The sequence below is a fragment of the Halyomorpha halys genome, unplaced genomic scaffold, assembly GCF_000696795.3.
Source record: "Halyomorpha halys isolate HHAL.00 unplaced genomic scaffold, Hhal_1.1 Scaffold1781.1, whole genome shotgun sequence".
NCBI classification, from domain to species: domain Eukaryota; kingdom Metazoa; phylum Arthropoda; class Insecta; order Hemiptera; family Pentatomidae; genus Halyomorpha; species Halyomorpha halys.
In genome coordinates, this window is record NW_027106981.1 from 1 (window position 1) to 21,339 (window position 21,339).

General features: G+C 32.3%; 1 protein-coding gene across 4 annotated transcripts; it reads right to left on the minus strand.

Moving 5' to 3' along the window:
• Positions 1 to 7: 7 nt before the first annotated feature.
• LOC106690623 (zinc finger autosomal protein) lies at positions 8 to 20,223 on the minus strand. Of its 4 annotated transcripts, none has more exons than XM_014436121.3 (8): positions 20,145 to 20,223; positions 19,621 to 19,680; positions 19,381 to 19,428; positions 19,184 to 19,231; positions 18,532 to 18,582; positions 12,651 to 12,719; positions 9,069 to 9,218; positions 8 to 1,189 (listed from the first exon to the last, which is right to left on the minus strand). In XM_014436121.3, exons 1-8 carry the CDS (start codon positions 20,164 to 20,166, stop codon positions 282 to 284), a joined length of 1,356 nt encoding a protein of 451 aa, XP_014291607.3. In that variant the 5' UTR covers positions 20,167 to 20,223; the 3' UTR covers positions 8 to 281. The 4 variants fall into 4 exon arrangements, with proteins under 4 accessions (XP_014291607.3, XP_066901404.1, XP_066901405.1 ...); XM_067045303.1 differs by having other exon boundaries at positions 12,651 to 12,722; XM_067045304.1 differs by having other exon boundaries at positions 18,532 to 18,585.
• Positions 20,224 to 21,339: the final 1,116 nt, after the last annotated feature.

Here is a 21,339-nt window from a genome sequence, read left to right on the forward strand (position 1 = left end):
CGTACTTTACGCGCGGGCATTTGACCGGTATTATTGGTGTTTTAAACATCAGAACTATTCCTATAAATAATCGAGAACTCTAGAACTCTTATGGATACTACTAGAACTCAAAAAAAAATTGAAATTTTTCAAGGATGGGGGGCCAACTTCACAGAGGTCATATGATGGGACATTATATGATTTTTCAAATCTTACTGATTTAAAATCACAATGAGGACACTGATGAGGTTTCCTATCTCTATGATCAACTATTATGACTTTTCATATTGTACTGATTATAATCACAATGAGGATTCTGTATGACGATACATTATATGACTTTTCAAATTTTCAGATCTTACTGATTTATAATCACAATGAGGACATTGATAAGGCTTTTCATCTGTATGATGGGCCATTATATGTTTTTTCATATTTTCAGATCTTACTGATTTATAATCACAGTAAGGACATTGATGAGGCTTCTCACCAGTATGATAGGCCATTATATGACTTTTCAAATTTTCAGATCTTACTGATTTATAATCACAATGAGGACATTGATGAGGTTTCTCACCTGTATGACGGGCCATTATGTGATTTTTCATATTTAAAGAATATGCCGATTTATAATCACAATGGGGACACTGGTGAGGCTTCTCACCTTCATGACAGGCCATCATATGTCTTTTCATGTTTTTAGAATGTATTGATTTATAATCACAGTGAGGACATTGATGAGGGTCCTCACCTGAATGATGGGCCATAATATGTTTTTTTATGTCACCAGATCTTACTGATTTATAATCACAATGAGGACATTGATGAGGCTTCTCACCTAAATGATAGGCCATTATATGTTTTTTCAAGTCAAAAGATCTTACTGATTTATAATCACAGTGAGGACATTGGTGAGGCTTCTCATTTGTATGACGGGCCATTATATGATATTTCATGTGTACAGATTGTACTGATTTGTAATCACAGTGAGGACATTGATGAGTCTTCTCACCTGTATGATGTGACATTATATTTCTTTTTGTATGTTTAGGTGTTACTGATTTATAGTCATAGTGAGGACATTGATAAGGCGTCTTACCTCTATGATGAGACATTACATGTTTATTCATGTCACCAGATCTTACTGATTTATAATCACAGTGAGGACATTGATGAGGCTTTCCACTTTCACAGAAACTATCCTTGGCACCTACAAAAAATATATTATCATAATAAAAAATGAAAGAAGCTATTTATTTAGATTTAAATAAATAGTTTGTTTATTTATTATTTTTGAAGTAATAAAAAAAATTAGAATTGCTTATTGAAATATTGGAGCTTAAGCAGTTTTATTATATAAATTGGTGATACTTCTAATAAGTATATTAAAATTCATAAGAAATGAGTCCCGCAAGTTCTACAAAATGGTGAATAACATTAAGTGTGGACCGATTAGAAGAGCCAACCTAATCAAAGACAACCATGGCAACATACTTATGCTTGAAGAAGAAGTGCAAGAAAGGTGGTGGCAATATTTCAAGAGCCTATTGAACCCGAGAGAAGCAGAGAATTGTCTGGAAGATCGTGTACAATTACCAGTGGGTATTAATGATGAAGAACCCGATGTAGAAGACATCGAAGACATCTTGTCTAAACTTAAAAAAAATAAATCACCCGATAATGATGGACTCCCAGCAGAATTGTTTAAAGCAGGGCATCATGAAGTCGCCAGGGAGCTACAGAACCTGATAGCTCAGATATGGGAAGAGGAAACCATACCCAAGGAGTGGAATGAGGCGGTAGCAGTGTCTATATACAAGAACAAGGGGGATTCAAGATATGCAGCAACAATCGAGGGTTTAGTTTGCTTAACACTGCATATAAAATTTTTTCCATATCCCTGTATAATAGGCTCTTTCCGTATGTTGAACCTAAACTGGGTGATTATCGAGGTGGGTTCCGGCCCAATAGGTCTACTATTGATCAAATCTTCGCACTGAGGCAAATCTCTGAGAAGATGAAAGAACATCAGCAGACAACTTGCATGCTATTCATTTACTTTCGAGCTGCCTATGATACAATCGTAAGGAGTGAGCTCATAGAGGCTATGGGTGAACTGGGGCTTCCTAATAAACTCACCCGACTAGTAAAATGCACAATGGTGAGCACAACTTGCCAAGTAAAATCCTGTGGATTATTAGAGCCTTTTGAAGTGGAATGTGGCCTAAGACAGGGTGACCCAATAGCCCCTCTCCTGTTTAATATCGCTCTACAAGCACTCATAAATAGAGCAGGAATAAGTCAGGAAGGAACAATATTCACAAAGATGATCCAAGTTCTGGCCTATGCAGACGACGTCGTCATCATCGGTAGATCCCTGCAAAGCATTAGGACTGCTTTCGAAGCAATGGATGTCGAAGCGAAAATGATGGGCCTGCATATTAATGAGGAAAATACCAAGATTATGCTGTTGGGTAAGAAGCCTCTGGACCAGAGGATGAGTCGCCTTCAAATGGGCCCCTATAATTTCAAAGAGGTAAGAAGTTTTACTTACCTTGGCTCTATTATCAACGAGAACCAGGATGAAGAAGAAGAAATCAAAAGCAGAAATGCTGCTGGAAATAGAGCTTATTTCTCCATTGTAAGGCTAATTAAAAGCAGACTTGTTAGTCGTACCACCAAGTTCACTCTGTACAAAACGTTGATAAGGCCAGTTGTCACTTACGGTGCAGAAACTTGGACGCTAAGTAATAACAGCATTAACCTGTTATACAGGTTTGAAAGATTAATTCTGAGGAGAATCTTAGGACCTGTATGCGAGAATTGGTGAAGAAGGAAAAATGGTGAACTTTTTAGGCTCTATAAGGAATGTAGCATCTCCACGTACATAAGAATACAAAGGCTTAAATGGCTTGGCCAAGTAATAAGGATGAACTAGGAAAGAGTGGCACATAAACTGTACAGTTACTATCCGGATGGTGTGCGGCAACGCGGTATGGATGCTGTGAGGCGGGATTTGCGACAACTTAGGATCCCAGTTACCCTTACAGAAGATAGAGAAAGATGGTTGGCGGCCGTTGAGCAGGCCAAGGGCAGCTTATTGAGCCTGTTGTGCCAGTAAAAAAAGAAGAAGCTAAGTAGTAGATTAATCCCAAACTGATGATTTATGACATCGGGGACCAGAGCCAATTTCTGAACCTCTTTCCTGAACATGTAGCTCCCCTGCATAACCTAAGATAATTTATAACAATTTTCTTACCAACAGATCACTTCAATCAACAGCCATCTACATTACTTTCAACCTAACATAGCTTGTGTTCCAAAAAGCAAAGTATTTTCAAATGATCTCTCAGCTTTATTTTCTTCATTGGGCTTAAAATTTATGATCACAGGAGATTAAAAGGCAAAATGGTCACTTCAGAGTTCCAGATGAACCATAGGTTATGGAACTCATCTCAAAAATTCAAAAGAAGCCAAATCATTCATCCATTTCTTCCTCATTTCCTAACCTTTGGGCCTGCACCTCTTTCTTGATCACCAGACATTGTAAGACATCTTTTCCATTCAAACCATCTAAAGCCTTCATATTATTACATTGGTCAGAGCGTATGGTCAGTGGTGTGGTCAGCAAAGAAGAGTGGGTGATAGGAGGGGTGTGGTCAGTGGAGAGTAGATAGGATATGGCCAGTGGAGTGGAGGAGGGATAGGAAGGATTCAGTCAGGGAGGGGAGGAGGGGTGTGGTCAGTGGAGTTATATGTAAAACTTATTTTACTTACACTAGCGAATCAGATAAAATAGTAGACCTGCATATAAAGGAATCAATCTTCTGTTAAGAAATCTTTAATCTAAATAAATGCTAACTGATAGTTATTTCTTTTCAATTGATATGATAAGGTTGATAGGAGATGAATCTGATACTTCGATAATGTTGTTTTTTAGCATTCATACTTAGTTGTTTTTTTTAGTCTATTCTGTCTTTGTCTCTGATTTCTTCTAAATTTACCGCTTTGTCTTGTTGGTGAACTCCAACTTTGACTACATGTTTATAATTTATATCATTTCATATTAACTGTACGTTTTTATTATTTCAGAAATACGCAAAGTGGGATTAGTCGACTTTTGTTATTTATTACATTTATGTTTATGATTAAAATGATCCATCATCAATTCTCTCTTTTGATATTATTTATGAGTTTGGACTTGGACACTCAGCAGACCAAGCTGCAAGAAACATTACCACAGCATTCGAGGAAGGGTGTTGTAACGAACGTACCACTTGCCAGTGGTTAGAAAAAATGTTTACCTGTTGACACAGAATTGGATAACCAAACCAGAGCAAGACTTTCACTAGCAATTGACGACGATGAACTTAAGGCTTAGGAAGAAAACCCTTACCAAACAGTTAAAGGACTTGCAGCACGACTGAATACAACTGTATCAACAGGTTTTCAACACTCAGACACACACAGACCATTAGTAAAGTAAAAAAGGTAGGTCTATGGGTACCTCATAAACTTGATGTGCATCAGTAGTTAAAGCATTGCAAGATCTGTGTTTCACTGCTTAAAAGGCAAAAAAAATGAGCCTTTTCTTGGAAGGATAATCACGTGTGATTAAAAGTGAATTGTATATAACAACTAAAACCAAATTTGCATCCAAAAAACTACAGGAAGATCGCTGATTGACCATGTGTAATAATAAATGGAAGATGGTCCGAGTGTGGTCAAAGAAAAACTCAAATAGTGATTAAACTATTAATATTGAGCCAATATTCCAATAATAAAAGGTTATAGGCAATTAATGAAAATGGAAATAATAACAGATAAATAAAAAAATATATATAAAACAGAGTACAAACTAAGAGATAGAGAAAGGGGAATAAAAATAAAGGAAGATAATGAACAAGACAGGAAACATACCTTTCAGACTCAAAGTCAGTGCAAAAGTGAAATTTCGACAGAATGTTATAGAGAAGTAGTGGGGATTGACAGTTAAAGTACGTTACATTTGAAAATAATTTTAAGGTAATCAGAATAGAAAGTTAAAGAATATTTAAAATATACAACCATTTAATGATAATATACATAATAGGGGGGAAGAAAGTATAAAAAATAAATCAAATAAAATTATAATCATACACGGTTAGAATACACAAAAGAAATAAAGTTAAAAGAATGGATACAATAAATATAATATGATGAAGAAAATACAATATACAAAATAAATAGGGCTACAGAAGTGTGCAAATTATATAGTATAAATATTAACAATAAAGTAATTAATGTAAGTATATGAATAGTAGGAAGTAACATATAAATTAAAAATAATGCATATAAATATAAAAGAAAAAGAATGTAATAAAAGTAAGTATAGGGGGGAAAATTTAAAAAATAAAATCAGATGAAAGATATGACAGGAAAGTGAGCTTCTGAAAAGCAGAACGAAGATAAAAGAAGAATTATGGGGATTTTATAAGGTTTAAAATGAGTCGGTAAGTCAGTGAGGTGTAGTCTTTATCGACTTTATGATTGACGAAATTCTATGTTAAATTTATATGAATGGATTCTGAGATGGGGTGTTTTTAATAATGGTTGGGGACAGTAGCAAGAATTGAAGTTTTATCAAAGTTAAAATAATGGTTGATGTGTAAAGCATGTTCTGACAATTTATAGGCAAAAGGGTAACAGGAGTTAATAGAAGTTTTGTGCAAGGAAATACAGTTTTTAAGTTGATTCCTAGTTTCGCTGATATACAAGGAATTACAACATGGAAAAGGAATCCAGTAAACTACATTGGAACAGTGTAAAAAAGGAATAGGGTATTTTAAATTGGAGAAAAAATAGGAAATTTTGTTGTGGGACTGTTTTGTCAAGCCAGGACATAATGGTGGGAACAGTGGATCGTAAAGATTTTTGTATATTGTCAGAAAGAATGTACGGAATGGACCTTTATTGAAAAAGAGGTGGAGTAGGTTGAGAAGAGTTGAGAACAGGAAGAACTGGAGTTACAGGGTTAATGTAAGAATCAAAGAGTTTGTTTGTCACTTTATGTGGAAAATTGTTGTTAAATAGGATCTGCTTGAAACGTTGTATATTATGTGTATACTGGTAATATTGAGGGTCAGAAAGAGAAAGGGTTTGGTGGATAAGGTTCTTACCAATATTATGTTTTTGGTGATAAGGGTGTTGAGAAAAAAAATTTCAGGAGTCTGCCACAGAGAATGTCATAAAATTCTGGCCAAAAAAATTAAATTATTTAATTTTTACGTTTCATTGTACATCTTTGTAATTGTTCATTTATGTTTACATCAGTGTTTGTATCTTTTTCAGCCGTGCAATGTGGGATGAAACGGCTCAATATAAACCGTTTAATCACTATTTGAGTTTTTCTTTGATTGCACCCAGACCATACTCCTTTTTTAAAAAAAACTATTGGTTTCTATGTGTGGTGATCAATGAGAAGAATAATTCATTTCTCTTTTTTACCCAGAACTGAAACCATTACAACCATCTCATGTTTCATGACAAACAGTAAAAGAAACTAAACAAGCTGTGTTACCAAGTCCTTTCACACCCACCATAATTTCCAGACTTATCTCCAACAGATTTCTCTCTCTATAGAAATTTGGACAACTTTCTTAAAAGTAAAATTTTTGAAAATGATTCTCAGATCATAAATGCATTTTCTGATTTCATTTCTTCACTAAACCCTAAATTTTTCACTTCTGAGAATGAAACATTTATAACAGAAAAGCCTAGAGAAAATGAGAGTAAATATTTTGATTTCATAAAATTGTTTTACTAAATAACCTTTCCTGTGAAAATTGACATTTGATATGAAACGGCTCAATGTTAGTTGATCTATTTTATACTTATATTTTTATTTTTTCTATTTCTTTATTGAAAATTCTTGGATTAAACCTTCTTTGGTTATAAGCACCTTCCATTTGTCTTTGATATTGAATGTTATAAACTAAGATACCATAAAATTGGTGTTTAGTTTTTTCTTTTGTATACTTTGTGTGTTATTCTAATTTTGAGCTTCAACTTCATTATACATTTGTTTTTTGTTTCTCTATAACCTAATTGTTCTTCTAGTCAAGTTTCCTTTTACACTTGACACAATACATACCACTTCCTGTTACCCTACACAAACAGTCTCTATTACGCTAAACACTTTCCTTTTACTCTATACCAGGGGTCTCCAAACTTTCCAGCCTTAGGGCCATACTGATTACTCCAGTAAGTTCCGAGGGCCAAAACCATATTATAATTGTTGCCGGTGGTAAAAAGTGAGATAGTCCACTGATGAAAAAAAAAGTCCGTAAAAGTACGCAACGTTTAAAAAAGGCTGCAAATCGGACTAAAGTCTGCAAAACGGCAACACTGCATATTATTAATTTTCCTGTCATTATCTGTAATTTCAACTTCAAATGGAAATTAATGATCTATAGTGCAGTGATATAATTAAGAACAAATATCAAAACTCATCTTTGTTGGAATTTTATAAGAGTCTTCCACTGACACAATTTGATAATTTGCATAAATTTGCTCGTGGGCTGTTTTCTGTTTTTGGTACTACTTATTTGTGTGAGAAGACCTTCTTCAAAATGAAGTATACAAAAAATGTTTACAGATCTAAATTAACTGATGAGCATCTTAAATCTTTTAATAATTGGTAAAAGTAAAATTAGTCCACAACTACAAACTATTGTCAGTGGAAAATCTCAATTACATAAATCTCATTAGTATTTTATACGTCATTATGCTTGTTATAAGTTATGTTTTTATTTAAAATGTATAAAATGTTAGTTGGATTCATTTCAATAATTTGTTAGTTATTATATACTGAAGTAAAATTTTCTGCATATTATACATGTCTTTACTCATTACAATTCTGTGTTTCTTTATCCAACTTATCACAAAAACAATAACAATAAGCCTACAACAATGTTACGAGTAGTTAGCCCATGACCATATCAATGTAGATGTCATATTAATAATTATTCAACATAAAATTAGAATACTTCAGTAAACTAAATTTAATTTGTATATATGTATATGTAGTTGACCGTAAAAATTGATATATAGGAAGATGGTCAGGGTTGTTGACACTTGTGACCGCAACCCTGACCATCTTCCTATATATAAATTTAATTTGCTATAAAAAATATGTTCTCTAAAAGGAGTTTTCAAGTATGCTAGCTCTCCGCAGGCCGGATGTGGCCCTGTAGTTTGGAGACCCCTGCTCTATACAAACAGTTTAATTTTACCTTATAAATACAGTTTCCATTTACCCTATACAAAGTTTCCATTTACCCTCTACATAGGTTTTTTTTTTTTTTAAAGAATTACAAATTGTACATTTAAGTTAAAAACTTGCGCATTGCAGAAGGCAAAATGCAAACAATGTGATAGAATATGATGTATTGTTCAGACAAAGCAGTACTCAAATAGCTAACACAGCCAGTCTATCACAAGCTGAACATATTATCTAACGACCTATGAAACAACTTTTTGTGACATCTTGCAACTCGACCCTTATCACTAATTTGTTAACCCTTCACACATACAACAAACTGAAGATGATCCTAATACAGCTCCTAATTTACCTTTTCACCATCCACCACAATTGAAGATTATCCTATACTGTTCCTCCATTACCATTCACTACAATTCATTCTGAAAAGACAGCTAATTAAATTAAACTAATCTCAAATTGTAACTGGGAGCTTTTTGATTTTATTAATCTAATATGTACATTCTATTTCCCTCTTCTCCAGAAACATTTTTCAAAATGACTCCATAACTATCTATCTAAGCCAACTAATCCTTCCTCATTCCATTGCACTATTGTGACTACAGAAACATGTATAGTAACTAAAGATCACCAATTTGGTTTTAGATCCTATCATTTTTCAGTAAAGAAAGTCATATTTTTGTTTATTTACTGTTACTTTCAAAAAGAAAAGTTAGACCATATCCCTTGATGTAGAAAATCTTTGAGACAGCAAAGGACATCAAGCCCATGGGCATGAGAATGATTGTTCCTGTAATAAGATGTCATTATTTAAAAAAAAAAAACTTACCTTTTTTACTTTTCACTGTTTTATTTCTTTTGCTGAGAACATCTTCATCTGAAGATATTTCAACAGATTCAAAATCTTGCTCATCCACCATATAATCCAAATCTCGACTTGAATCGCCTGACTGCGGCATTGAGGGCCCAGGGTTTGAATCTATAAAATAAAGGCAATATTCCAGAATAATTAGGCATGAAAGTAATGACAATGGTCAAGCCATGAAATGGTAACGTATTTATTTTAACATCAACTTAGGCCATATGAGGGTTGCTATTTATATTTCTGGTCTAATAATGTTATTCAGAACATTTGATGCATTTTGAACGTATATTCCAACATTTCATAGCACCAATTGACAAGAGCTTATCTTTTTAGCATTTGTCAGATCGTAAGGGATCCAACGAGAAAAAATATTTTTACAGCCAAATGTTCATGTAATATTTTATTGACAATCATCATACTAATGCCCAAAGATGCCTCAATCTCAGGATGTCTCATGATGATCTTGCCTTATCATGAGTTCACACACAGCACCAACGTTTTATGACCCAACTACCAATTTTGGAAGACCTTTAGGGAATTCATTCTGAAGTGAAAGTCAGCCACAATTGAATTCATTACACCAGCTTTTTTTACAGTGCTATAGGATGGAGATTTCTTGCTGTATAATTAATTATGATCATCGATGCACTCTTGTCTTGATAACCCATGTCAAAAGATATTAAAAATAATCACACAAAAGTGTTTAAGAGTTAATTCCATTTTTGCCAGAGATGAATTTTGCAAGTTACCGTAAAAACAAATAAAAAAATGTGCTGAAAAAGGTTATGTTGAAAAATGTCAAGCTTTTAATTGGAAACTTCAGATGGCACTTACAACATGTAATTTTTCCAAGGCCAGAAATATAAATACCTAGACTAGATAATAAACCTTTGTATTATGTAGTTAGTACTATTTTAATTGCATCAAACCCTGTCAATGCTATGACATTAGCTGTTTCCTGTTCAATTAATTATATGACTTGTGCAAAAATTAGTGTAGTTTAATTGTTCTTGTTTAGACTATATTGAAAAATGATCACCAATCATAGTGCTACTACAGAATATTGCAAGTGATATTAGCCATAGTAACACTACAAGAGTTCATATCATACATTAGAAAATATGTCAGCTTTAATATCTAAATATGAAGTTCTGAAGATGATGAGATGTTTATTAAATGTGACTCCATAGACATGGGACAATATTATCGAATCTTTAAATGAACCAATCTTATCCTTTCCTAAATACTTTTTTTGCCCAGGTGTGAGACAGCTTTAACAATAGTATTAACCATTTACTTATTTTAGTCCCCCAGCTTAACATGACATACAACATCTGAATATCTTTTAGTTCTTTTGATTGAAGTTCCCATTGCAGCTGCATACTTGAACTTTCCTCAACATATTGTTCATCTCAACACCTACTTACTGGGGACCAAACTAGCCTAGGACTGTTTACATTAGATCTGTTTGCTTCAACTGGTTGCTACTTGAATGTTGTCATTAAATTCCAAATATTAATCTATAAATAATTACAATAACGTCTCTATTATGTTTAATTTAGCCAATTATTCTTTTCTTATAATGAATTAAGGACCAGAACTTATAACAAATTTTTAAACTCAACATATAACCTTTAAAATTGTGTTTGTTTGATCTTACTGAGTAATAAAGTTTTTGAACTATTGACAAAACTGCAAATGCTTTCATTTACAGAAATTTCCCAAAGAAAAATAACTGCCATTTGTAAACAATCAAAGAAAAAAACTTTTTCAACCGTTTTTACCTCTAAAAACATGAAATAATCAAAGAACAAAATAATAAAAAAAAAAATAATAAAAAATAAAGAAATATTTCTGCAAATCCCTTATTCACAGGAATTCATGTCCCTCAGATCTCAAGTTGGCAGTTTAGTCCAGCTCCAATTTTTATAAAAATATTTTTTTAATTATGACAATAAAAATTCCTAGGGTGGAAAAATAGTTTTAGGGGAGTGGGAGAGAACAAATTTTAGTAAAGTTGGCTCTTATAAGAGCACACTGTGGCGGTTTAATGCTTGATCATAGAGAAAAATGTTCCAGACATAGAATGTAGAAAATTTTATTTACTTTAATGAAAAAAAAAAAAAAAAAAAAAGGAGCGGGTAGATCTGAGAATAAAGCAATTTACTACTAATTCCTGAGATCCTGGTTCAGTATATAATTATTTATTCTGTTTCTGTATCAGTGAGTCAACCCTGAGAGTTCACCTAGCCTCTATAAACTGGATATCCTTACTCCAGCGGCTGAGCATGATTATGAACAAATCACCTCCTTATATAACCATTGTTCAAAATACAGTACTTCCTTACAAAGTCCTTGAACCATCTGACCCTTCATGGGTTGGCACAGATTTATTTTTATTTTATGAGGGTAAGTCAATATTTCTCCGCAATTTAGTTATATTTTTGTTTATGTTGATAGCACTGTCGTTTTGAGTTGATGATGCATGGTTTGATTATTTGTAGTTATTTCGATGCAAGTTTCAAGCTGCTAGGTTAGTTTCGTCATCGCTGTCATGCTGTTAGTCATGACTGTTCCTTTTTCTATTTGCAGCAATGAAGAGCAACATTCAGTGATCCGGTTTCGTGGTCAGAAGGCGTATCAGGGGCCGAAATTCATCAAAGACTTTCGGTACAGTATGGGAACAGTGTTTTGCCACTATGGAGAGTATGTATTAAAAAATTAAAATATAGTCGCACAAGTGTTATGCACAATGAAGAAGCAGGTCAACTGTTTACCACCACAAAAGAAGAAAACTGATACATATGGTTATTTGGGACTCAGAAGGTCCAGTACTGGAACACTATGAGGGAAGGGGCACAGCAATAAATAGTGTACGTTACAGTGAGATGCTCACTGCCAAGCTAAAGCCTGTATTCAAAGCAAACGCCAAGAACTGCAGTCAAAAGGTGTTGTTGCACGACAATGCCTCACCGCATAATGCGACCCACACTCCTGAAATGCTCCAGAAACTCAATTTTGAAGTACTGGCTCACCCTCCATACAGTCCCGATCTTGCTCCTTCTAACTTTCACTTGTTTGGTGTCGTCGATTTAGCTCCAATGAAAGAAGCATTGCATTCCCGGTTCACAGCTCAACCAAAAACTTTCTTTTAAGAGGGCATCATGAAGCTAGTACAATAATGGACCAAGTGCATTGAAAAGCAAGGGGACTATGCCGAAAAATGATGTACTTGTAAGTTTCCTATTTGATCACAATAAAATTTTACAACTATATTGTGGATAATAATTGACTTACCCTCGTATCTATCGAGTTGAAGGGAATAGCATTGCATTTTTCCAGCCATGCTTGTTCTCTCACTAAATTTCATAAACTCCTGGTATAAGAATTTACTTTACATTAACCTTTCTGTACATTAATGAAATTCAGCAACTAAATTCTAACGACTAGGTTAGAGGCTGAGTGGAAATACATTTTCTCCCATCTTTCCAACACCACCGTTACTATTTCTCTTACTCTATAGTTAATAAGATAATAGTTCCTCACCTTCATCTGGGATAAGCAGTTCTTCTTCTTGTTTCAGATATCTTTCTTGTTTTACAACAGTAACTCCACCTGCTGATATGAAAACAATATTAAGACAAAGGAGAGGAAATACTTCATTACATTAATGTCAGATTCAATAAGATCATCCAAACTCACTTATATGGAAGAAAACAAAACTCCAACACATTAAACTTCTATATCAGTTAATCTTTTTAAGCTTAAGAAACATTATTAATAAAAATGATCTATCCATATTTGGGCAGTAGAGTGTGCAGCACCTGTACAACCAAGGGTACTGAAAATCTCTGCTCCACAGAGCCAGTGCAAGCTGAGTCAATATCCATCATCAGCCAGGTTCCTCGCTAATCTTTCCCCTTTGGCATGTTGAAATTTGGAACCTTAATTACAAATCCATAAAAAGAAATTAATAATTCCTGTTCGAGATGGCTAGACAATGTGGAAGGCAATGGATGAAGCCACTACAGGAAATGGAAGAAGACAATGGCAGAGGCCACGGCCCTTCAATCACTGTAGGAGTAGTAAATTGTGTTTGCAGGGAGAAACAAACCTAATTTTATTTTTTTTACAATTCAAAAAACCCTTAAATATTTTATATAGAAATCCAAAATAAACATTTCTTTTTCAATCAAAACAGCATAAACTGGACTTTCGTAAACAATTAACCAGAGGAAAAAATAAAATGTTAGAATTTTTTTTTTTTTTATTCGAAACTACTTTTTTTCCCCTTATGAAGGCATAAAATCTAAATTATATTGGTACGGCTTGGAAGAGCAGGGATTCAGCTTTTCCGAGAATCAACCGCCCAAAAAATTTTAATTTGTAAGAAAATTTGTAATAAGGCCGCTAAAAATCTGTCTTAATTTATCGGTGATTTTCCAAGAGCTTCCTGGAGTATTATCACACATAAATCAGAAATTTCAAAAGCACAGGTTGCCCAAGGGACTGAAGGAAACGCTGTGTGAACTCTACCACAGTCAAGTATCCTCGCTCTTTACTTATGAAACAAATATATTGTAATATGCTCTTGATTGATAAAAAGTTATCAACGTTAATATTCATTAATTTTCTTTTATTAAACCAAAAAGCAAGCTAACCAATTTCATCATTCAGAAGTTATGGAGGCTAAAGCAAACTTATTTCAAATATTTCAAGATGGCAGCACACGTCTTTCCGAAGTTTGTGGAATTACTGCTATGTTGATTGGGTGGATTAAAATATTTCAACTTTTGTTGTTTCCCTATCACAATTATTATACAAATTAATCTAAAAAGAAATTGAAGATGATAACAATACTCAATGAAGTATTCACACCATGAATTAAGAGCGGGTGTACTACCATCGATTTTATGAATCAACGATTGAACATCAAGGCATGAGACTGAACAAAAAAATCAGGACACTTGTTTAGGCGCACGGGAGAGATGACGACTCCTGGAAGAAGGGGGTACAGACCATCCTTTGTTTATGGTCAGTGGTAGATAAATAGAAAGAGACATCAAGAGTCTGTGGGCTACCAAGAAGAGATATCATTGAAGGAAGAAAGACGCTCTTTGTTTGGATCGCCAGTGGATTGGACGTGTCCTGGAAGCTAGAATAGGACCAATACTTTACTTACAGTCAGAAATAGATTTTGGAAAAAAAAGAGATCGAGAACCATCAGTCATCAAATAAGCAATAAAATTGGTTAGTTTGCTCTATCTAGACTTTAATTTATGGTATATTAAAATGTAAATGTGACTAGAGACTATATTATTTTATCATTGTTATTTTATTTATTTATTTTTCATACGGATAGTTTGATTATGTTCATTTTGTTTATTCTTCTGTTTGTATATATTTTAATTTTTTTTTTTTTTATTAATTTATTTTATTTTAGTATGTATGAGATCATTCATCAACATTACCTATTGCCCACAACTGTGTGGCAGATTGTAATATCTATCAATAAATAAAAGAATATAAAAAAAAAATAAAGAATTTAATTATATTTTTAAAAGTAGATATATATTTAGTTAAGAGTCATTGTGTTCTGATTGTCTGGAAAACCCGCCCTAAGATAAGAGTTAATAATGTTATATAATTTAAAATAAAATTCTTATATCAATTAAATATTTAATTTATTCATTTAAACCTTGTATTCATCAAAGTTATACTTTAGATCTGAGAATAAATAAAAACTATTAAATTTCCTTTTATTTATTCATTGTATCAAAGCCTAAATGTTTTGTGGCAGAAAACAAACTAATTTTTCATTCACAACACAATTCAATTACTGAGGGTTACTTCAAAGTTTATTTTCATTTCAAATTCAGTTTATATTATATAATAAATAAATATGATTACCTTTATGGAATGTTGTTTCATAGATTAATTTTGACTATATTATATTAGAGCTCGGCAGGGGAGCTGTTGATGTGAGGCTGTGAGATCATAGTTTATGATTGCTCCTATAGATGGCCAAGTTGGACATTTGATGTTATTAATAAACAGTTTTGGGAGTTGGTGGATGTAATTTATTTCAATTTAATAATGATACCAGTTTGGAACAAGATATAAGAAAATATATATAAAGTAAAATTGTTTTTTAAGTTTTAGATAAAACTTTTTAAAATTTATTCATTGATATTTATAACTGTCTTTAAAACATACACAAGAAGTAAATTTGATGTTAGTTATACAATAGCATGATTGTATTCATATTAATCGTTAAATTGTTCACATCTTATCACACCTTTTGAATAGAGATAATGAAACAAAAAAAAAAAATTGTTCAATACTGGACCATGGATGATACTGATATTGAACAAAAACGGTATGCTTAAACAGATAGTTAAAAAGGAAAACAAAGGTTAAATGGAGTCAAAACAGAATAGCTGATGTAAATGGTATATAACAGGGGTGGCCAACAAGTTGATCGCTATGCCAATTTTTATCGATATTTTGCTCATAATGTCCGGGGTGGAAATCTGTGTACCATAGACTTTGAAGCGATTGTAGAAGGCAAAACTGTATAGAAGTAAAGTTTAATGCATTCTGGGAATTCATAGAATTCTGACAGCTTTACACTGTGAACTCCGGCCGCTCAGCACAATACATTTTGACTTCAGTGCTACAATTGTCACCGGACACAATGTGTGAACGCAACAGTAGTGACTTGATTCATCGAAGAACAGTTAGTTAGCTTGAATATTTGGTATTATCATACAGTAGATTCTTTTATTTAGTATTAACAGTGTTATTATTAATCAATATTATCTGTCCTCGGTGACCGCGTCGAGTTTCAATTTTTCTTCAGCTTAAAGTAAGTACCTTCTCTTTGTTTTCAATTAAATTGCATTTCTTACCTATCTATTTACTTGATAAATGAGCATTCTTGGCAACAGATCTTTAAACTGTGGTCATTAAATCAAGAGAAAAATAAGGAAAGTATAACAAATATATTAGGAATAATAATAATTCTATTTAAATTAAGAAGTCAGTATTGTGAACTGTAATAAATATATTGTAACTTTGACATACTTCTTGTAAATTTGAATATATCTATATTAGATTCTAATATACTTGAATTACTGTCTCCGATTGTAATATGTAGTATTGTTATTACTTTTCTCAATGTAACAGAGATAATAACCACAGTTCAACCTGGTTCACAGCAGTAACCTGAAAAAATCGAAACTTATCACTTCAATGAAGAATAGGAACTCGATTACTTTTTTACAATGGTGAATGATAAATGTTGTTGTTTAATATGCCTTATCTCGGTAGGCGTTGCTAAATAGATAATCTGGAGAGACATTTTTTAGCTTTACAAAACAAGTATCAAACGGATTATCCACCTGTTCTCAACTGAGAAAACATAAAGTTAGGGATCTTAAAACTCAATTAACTAATCAACAAAGTGTTTTTAGAAAATTACGGTTGAAGTCACAAGAAGTAACTACTGCATCATCTAAAGTAAGCTATCTCATGGCAAAAAAATGTAAGCCATTTTCCGACAGTGGATTTTTAAATGAATTTTTTTTAGAAATGTGAGTCACTTTTTAACGATTTGGGAACAAGAGTGAAATTGTTGCAATTCAAGACCTACAATTGTCTTGAAATAAAATGATGCAGAGAATTGAAAGGACAAGTGGGAATGTAAAAGAACAGTTCTATAAAATGATATTAATAGATGTTCTTGTTTTTCCTGTCAGTGTGATGAATCAACAAATATAAGTGGTACAGTACAATTACTTGTTTTCTTTTGTATAGTTTTAAGGATTTTACATCTGAAGAAGAATTTTTGGGAATGATTTCTTTTGAGGAAAGGACTAGATGTGTAGACATATTCAAAGTCTTTATTAAAAACTTGCTCAATGATTTTAAAGAACCAACTTTTGAATTAGTCTAATTTTAATAAATACTCAGATGGCGCAGCTCCAATGCTAGGTTACATAAATGGATTTATAGCCCTATGTCAAAATGAAGATGAATTCCCAGCCTTTTTGAGCTATCACTCCATAATTCATCAGCAAGTGCTAGCAAGAGACAAAACACAAAAGAGGTAAAGGACGTAGCATTTAAAATTGTTAATTGAAATAGAGAAAGATCCTTAAAAAGGTGTCTCTTCCAACTGCAGCTCGATGAAGACCAACTTGAATTATTATTACATACCAATGTCAGATGGGTAGGCATAGGCAAATTTCTGCAGCGATTTCATGATTTATTGCCAGAATTTATAGATTTCTTTTGTCATTTAAATTTAGAATTACAAAATAAAAATAAAAAAGTAATTGGTATGATCTGCTGCATAGACACATATAAAACAAAATTTATTTTGCTAATTGAACATCTACAACAAATTAATCTTAATAATTTTCCAAATATGGTGGATAACCTACAAAAACATAAAAATATTAATTATAATATGGACAATTATATCGCTGAAATCCAAAAGGTAATTGAAGATTTTGAGATAAGATTCCAGGATTATGAAAAAATTAAAGAAATTGTGGAATTTCTATATTTTATTTTTAAAAAAAGATTTAAGTTTAAAAAACATTAGCCAACAAATTTCAGACATATTTCAAATGGCTCAAAAGGCATTAGAAAATGAAATTATAATTTTACAAACTGACTTAATCTTACAAGCCAGAAAATTTAGAATATAGTCAAGTCTAGTCAATAGAGAAAAATATCCCAGTATCACCAAATGTAGCGAATATATCTATTCTTATCTCGGATCTACATACCTATTCAAATCGGCATTTTCATCCTTGAAGCTCTCGAAGACTAAACACTGTTCTGTCCTGACTGATACCCATACTGAAGACTCATTATTATTATCTTTGTCAGATTATACACCTAATTATGATTCCTTGGCTAGAGACATCCAAACTCAGTCTTTACATTAATGTTAAGACATCTAAGGCAACATAGTAAATTCTATAACTACTTTGAATTAGTAAATATTGTTCATAATTATCCATGTTCTTCAAATTTCTCAGGACATGAGTTTTTTTGGTCATTTAAATAATTATTGTTGTTATTTACGTAGGTAGATAAGCTTATATCTCTACAGCTGTATTTCTTTATATTACAGTACAAGGTATACTCAGTGAGCTATTGATAGACTAGCTAAAAGTAAGTCATATTATTCTTTCATGATGAATTTTCCTCGCCCAAAACAAATTGTGAAAGTGAAATATTGTAATAAAATTATCAGCCATACTGGGCCATACTATTTCATAATGAGGTGGTATGCTGCAATAATAGTGTATTTGTGTAGATAGTTTTGTGTGACATTAAGGTAAAAAAATAGACCACGATAAAAATAAATAAAACATAATATAAAATGTCTTATTAAATAAATTTTTCTCACCTTCATCTGGTACAAGCAACTCCCTCTCTTGTTTCACATGAACAAACTCACCTACTGACATAAAAATAAAAGTAAATATTTAATTACAAGACAACAAAGTTTGGAACTCTTTTAATAGATTCTTAACAATATAAGTTGTTAAATAAAAATTAAATTTTAACAACAGGACACATCTCATTTCTTGGACTATTAACACAAGATACTATTCTATGATAAAGCAGATGTAAAGCATCAGACAACAAGATGTCAGCCTTGTTGATACAAAGTAGAAGTGATATCGCTGGCGAGTTGGTAAGTCTTATTTATTTGAACTGTAAAATTACTACGTCACCTGGGTCCTCTTGTAGGAACAGATAAAGATCTTTTTATACCTAATCATGTAACTGATGAAAATATTGGTGAAGCGCAATTGAGCAGGTGAAAAAACAACTATAGAAGTCAGATAAGGATTTCGAATTTTCTGCAGTACAGAAAGAGATCAAGATCACTGGGATATCCTCACGCTGATATTATCTTAAACCTAAACTACCAGGACAACAAATGTTTCAGACCAACAGATTAGTTATTAAAGCACTACATCAATCGTCATTAGATATGAATTTTCCTTATATAATTTTAAACAAGGATAACATGAAGTTAATATTTTCCTCACCGCAATGGATATTCGGTCCCTCCTCTTCTTTAATAAAAATTGTGGAAACTGCAAAAAAGCCAATAATTAATTAATTAAAATATCAATTGATACTTGTCAATGACTCTATAAGTTAATAAGTATTAAACTAATCAAGATTTATAGAGGAAACAAAAAGAAATAGCCTACTGAAAAATTTACGAGTTAATAGTTCTCACCTTCGCCTGGGATGAATATTTCTTCTTGTTTCACATTTACATGGTCACCTATCAACATGAAGGAAATAATTGAAGCAAGTGAAAACAAAGAAATACCACATTACAAATTAATATTTAAATAGAACGGTCTGAAGTATTTTCAGGCATGTAAAAGACTAATATCAACTTCAAGAAGTAGAAAAAATAATAAGGATCCTATAAAACTTAATAACATTCAAAAGGTTTAAAAAAGAAACTTACAAGTGGATTTTAATTGATCGGTCATATCTTCCATTACAGAAACACAAGAACTGGATGCACCTGAAAATATAAATAAGAATAAAATATGATTTAAGATATTGGTGCAAAATAGGAACCTAAATATTGTACAATTGGGAACTCAGTTCATTAACAGTCTGTGAAAACAATTAATAGACAAATAACTAATAATGAGCAAACAAATTTTTAATGTTTTTACAATTAACCAGCTAAATCTTTAAATAAAATACAAATCTCAACTAACAGTTTTATTGTTCTGGCACAAAATTAGGTACTATTTGCTTTTAATTTCAACTATCATAGATAGAAACTATATACATCAACATAATTAACTTAAAAAATTGTATTCACAAAAATAAGAAGAAACTGCAACAGAACTAAAAGCAAACCGATTTGATACATTGAAGCAAAGACATAATTACTCAAATAAACCATACTAAAACTAATAAAACTGAAAATACAAATTGAAAAATAAAAAATATATGCAAAATCTACTTCCTAAATACCTAACAATGACGAGTTATCCATTTTTACAAAAGTTCAATTCAATCAAACCAGCAATAACCTTCTCCCACTGCCACTCCAATTACCTAGAGGCGCCAAAGAGGTAGAACCAACTTACGCCATCAAGTTATTTTTATTTTAAAATGTCTTAAATTTTTAAATTTAGTATTTCTTAAATATTTTTTTTAATAAGACTTTTAATTCATTGTCTATTTATAAAGAACAACGTTTTTTAGTTGAATAACACTGCCAATGAAAACTACAAATCGTTAGTAGTAGTAGCTGTAGACAATTTACACTTCTAACTAAGTTGTTAGTCACGAAAAAATGTTTCACAATTAACTTAGTTGTAATTAATGGAACCAATTAAAATATTTAATATGATACCCACAACTAATAATTTTTAGTTTTATTGTTGTGCATAAAAAAAAAATTGTCATATAATAAATCAAAATGGATGAACAACCCCAATCAAATTAAATATGACTTTTGCCAAAGGCTAAAAGGCCGTTGACTGAAGAAGGGTACATTTAAATAAAGTGTACGTGAACTAAACCAATTGTCACATTACTAAATATCTTTCCATAAGAAAAGAAAAAACATATTTTTTGGATAAAATTAAATCTGTGTATCCATACTATTAACTTCAAAGGCCCGATACGTGTGGTACGATTGGGAGTCCTTTATTGTAAGCTGAAAAAGTTCTTATTATTTTATGAGAATCAATAAGCATCTATTTCTAAGGCCTAATTTAAGACCTTGAAGGAGCAGACGAGGTTAGTATTGTTAATATATGAATAAATCAAAATGTGTTAATACATATGAATGGGGTGAGTTATTAAACCTTCTTTAATATGCTATAGCTTTTCTGAGGTGGTCAAGAGTCTTCGGTTTCGTTCATCAAGAGTAGCGGTTACGTTCTGGCGTTTTCTTACCACTTCCCTTCTGTTGCTCTCTGTTTGGTTAAAAATTTCTTCTGCTCATACCTGAGGTATAGTGTCTCTTTGGATCAGGACTGGCTAGCAAATCCAAATCGGTATCTGTTGTAGTGTTAGGTATAGTCAGAGACAGGAGTGCATATTGTGGCAGTATTAACCCCAGGTGGCTTTACAGACCTAGTGTCTTGGAATTTCTTAGGTTTAATCTCCTGTAATTATCGTAATCTCTTAGCAGGATGAGGTAAGGAGCCACTAAGAC

Coding starts and splice junctions, on each gene's coding strand:
- LOC106690623 (XM_067045302.1), bottom strand. CDS start 20,166: ATGGATAACTCGTCATTGTTAG. Junction 19,232..19,380: donor AATATTCATCCCAGGCGAAG/GTGAGAACTATT, acceptor GCTTTTTTGCAG/TTTCCACAATTTTTATTAAA. Junction 18,586..19,183: donor GGGACCGAATATCCATTGCG/GTGAGGAAAATA, acceptor TTTTTATGTCAG/TAGGTGAGTTTGTTCATGTG.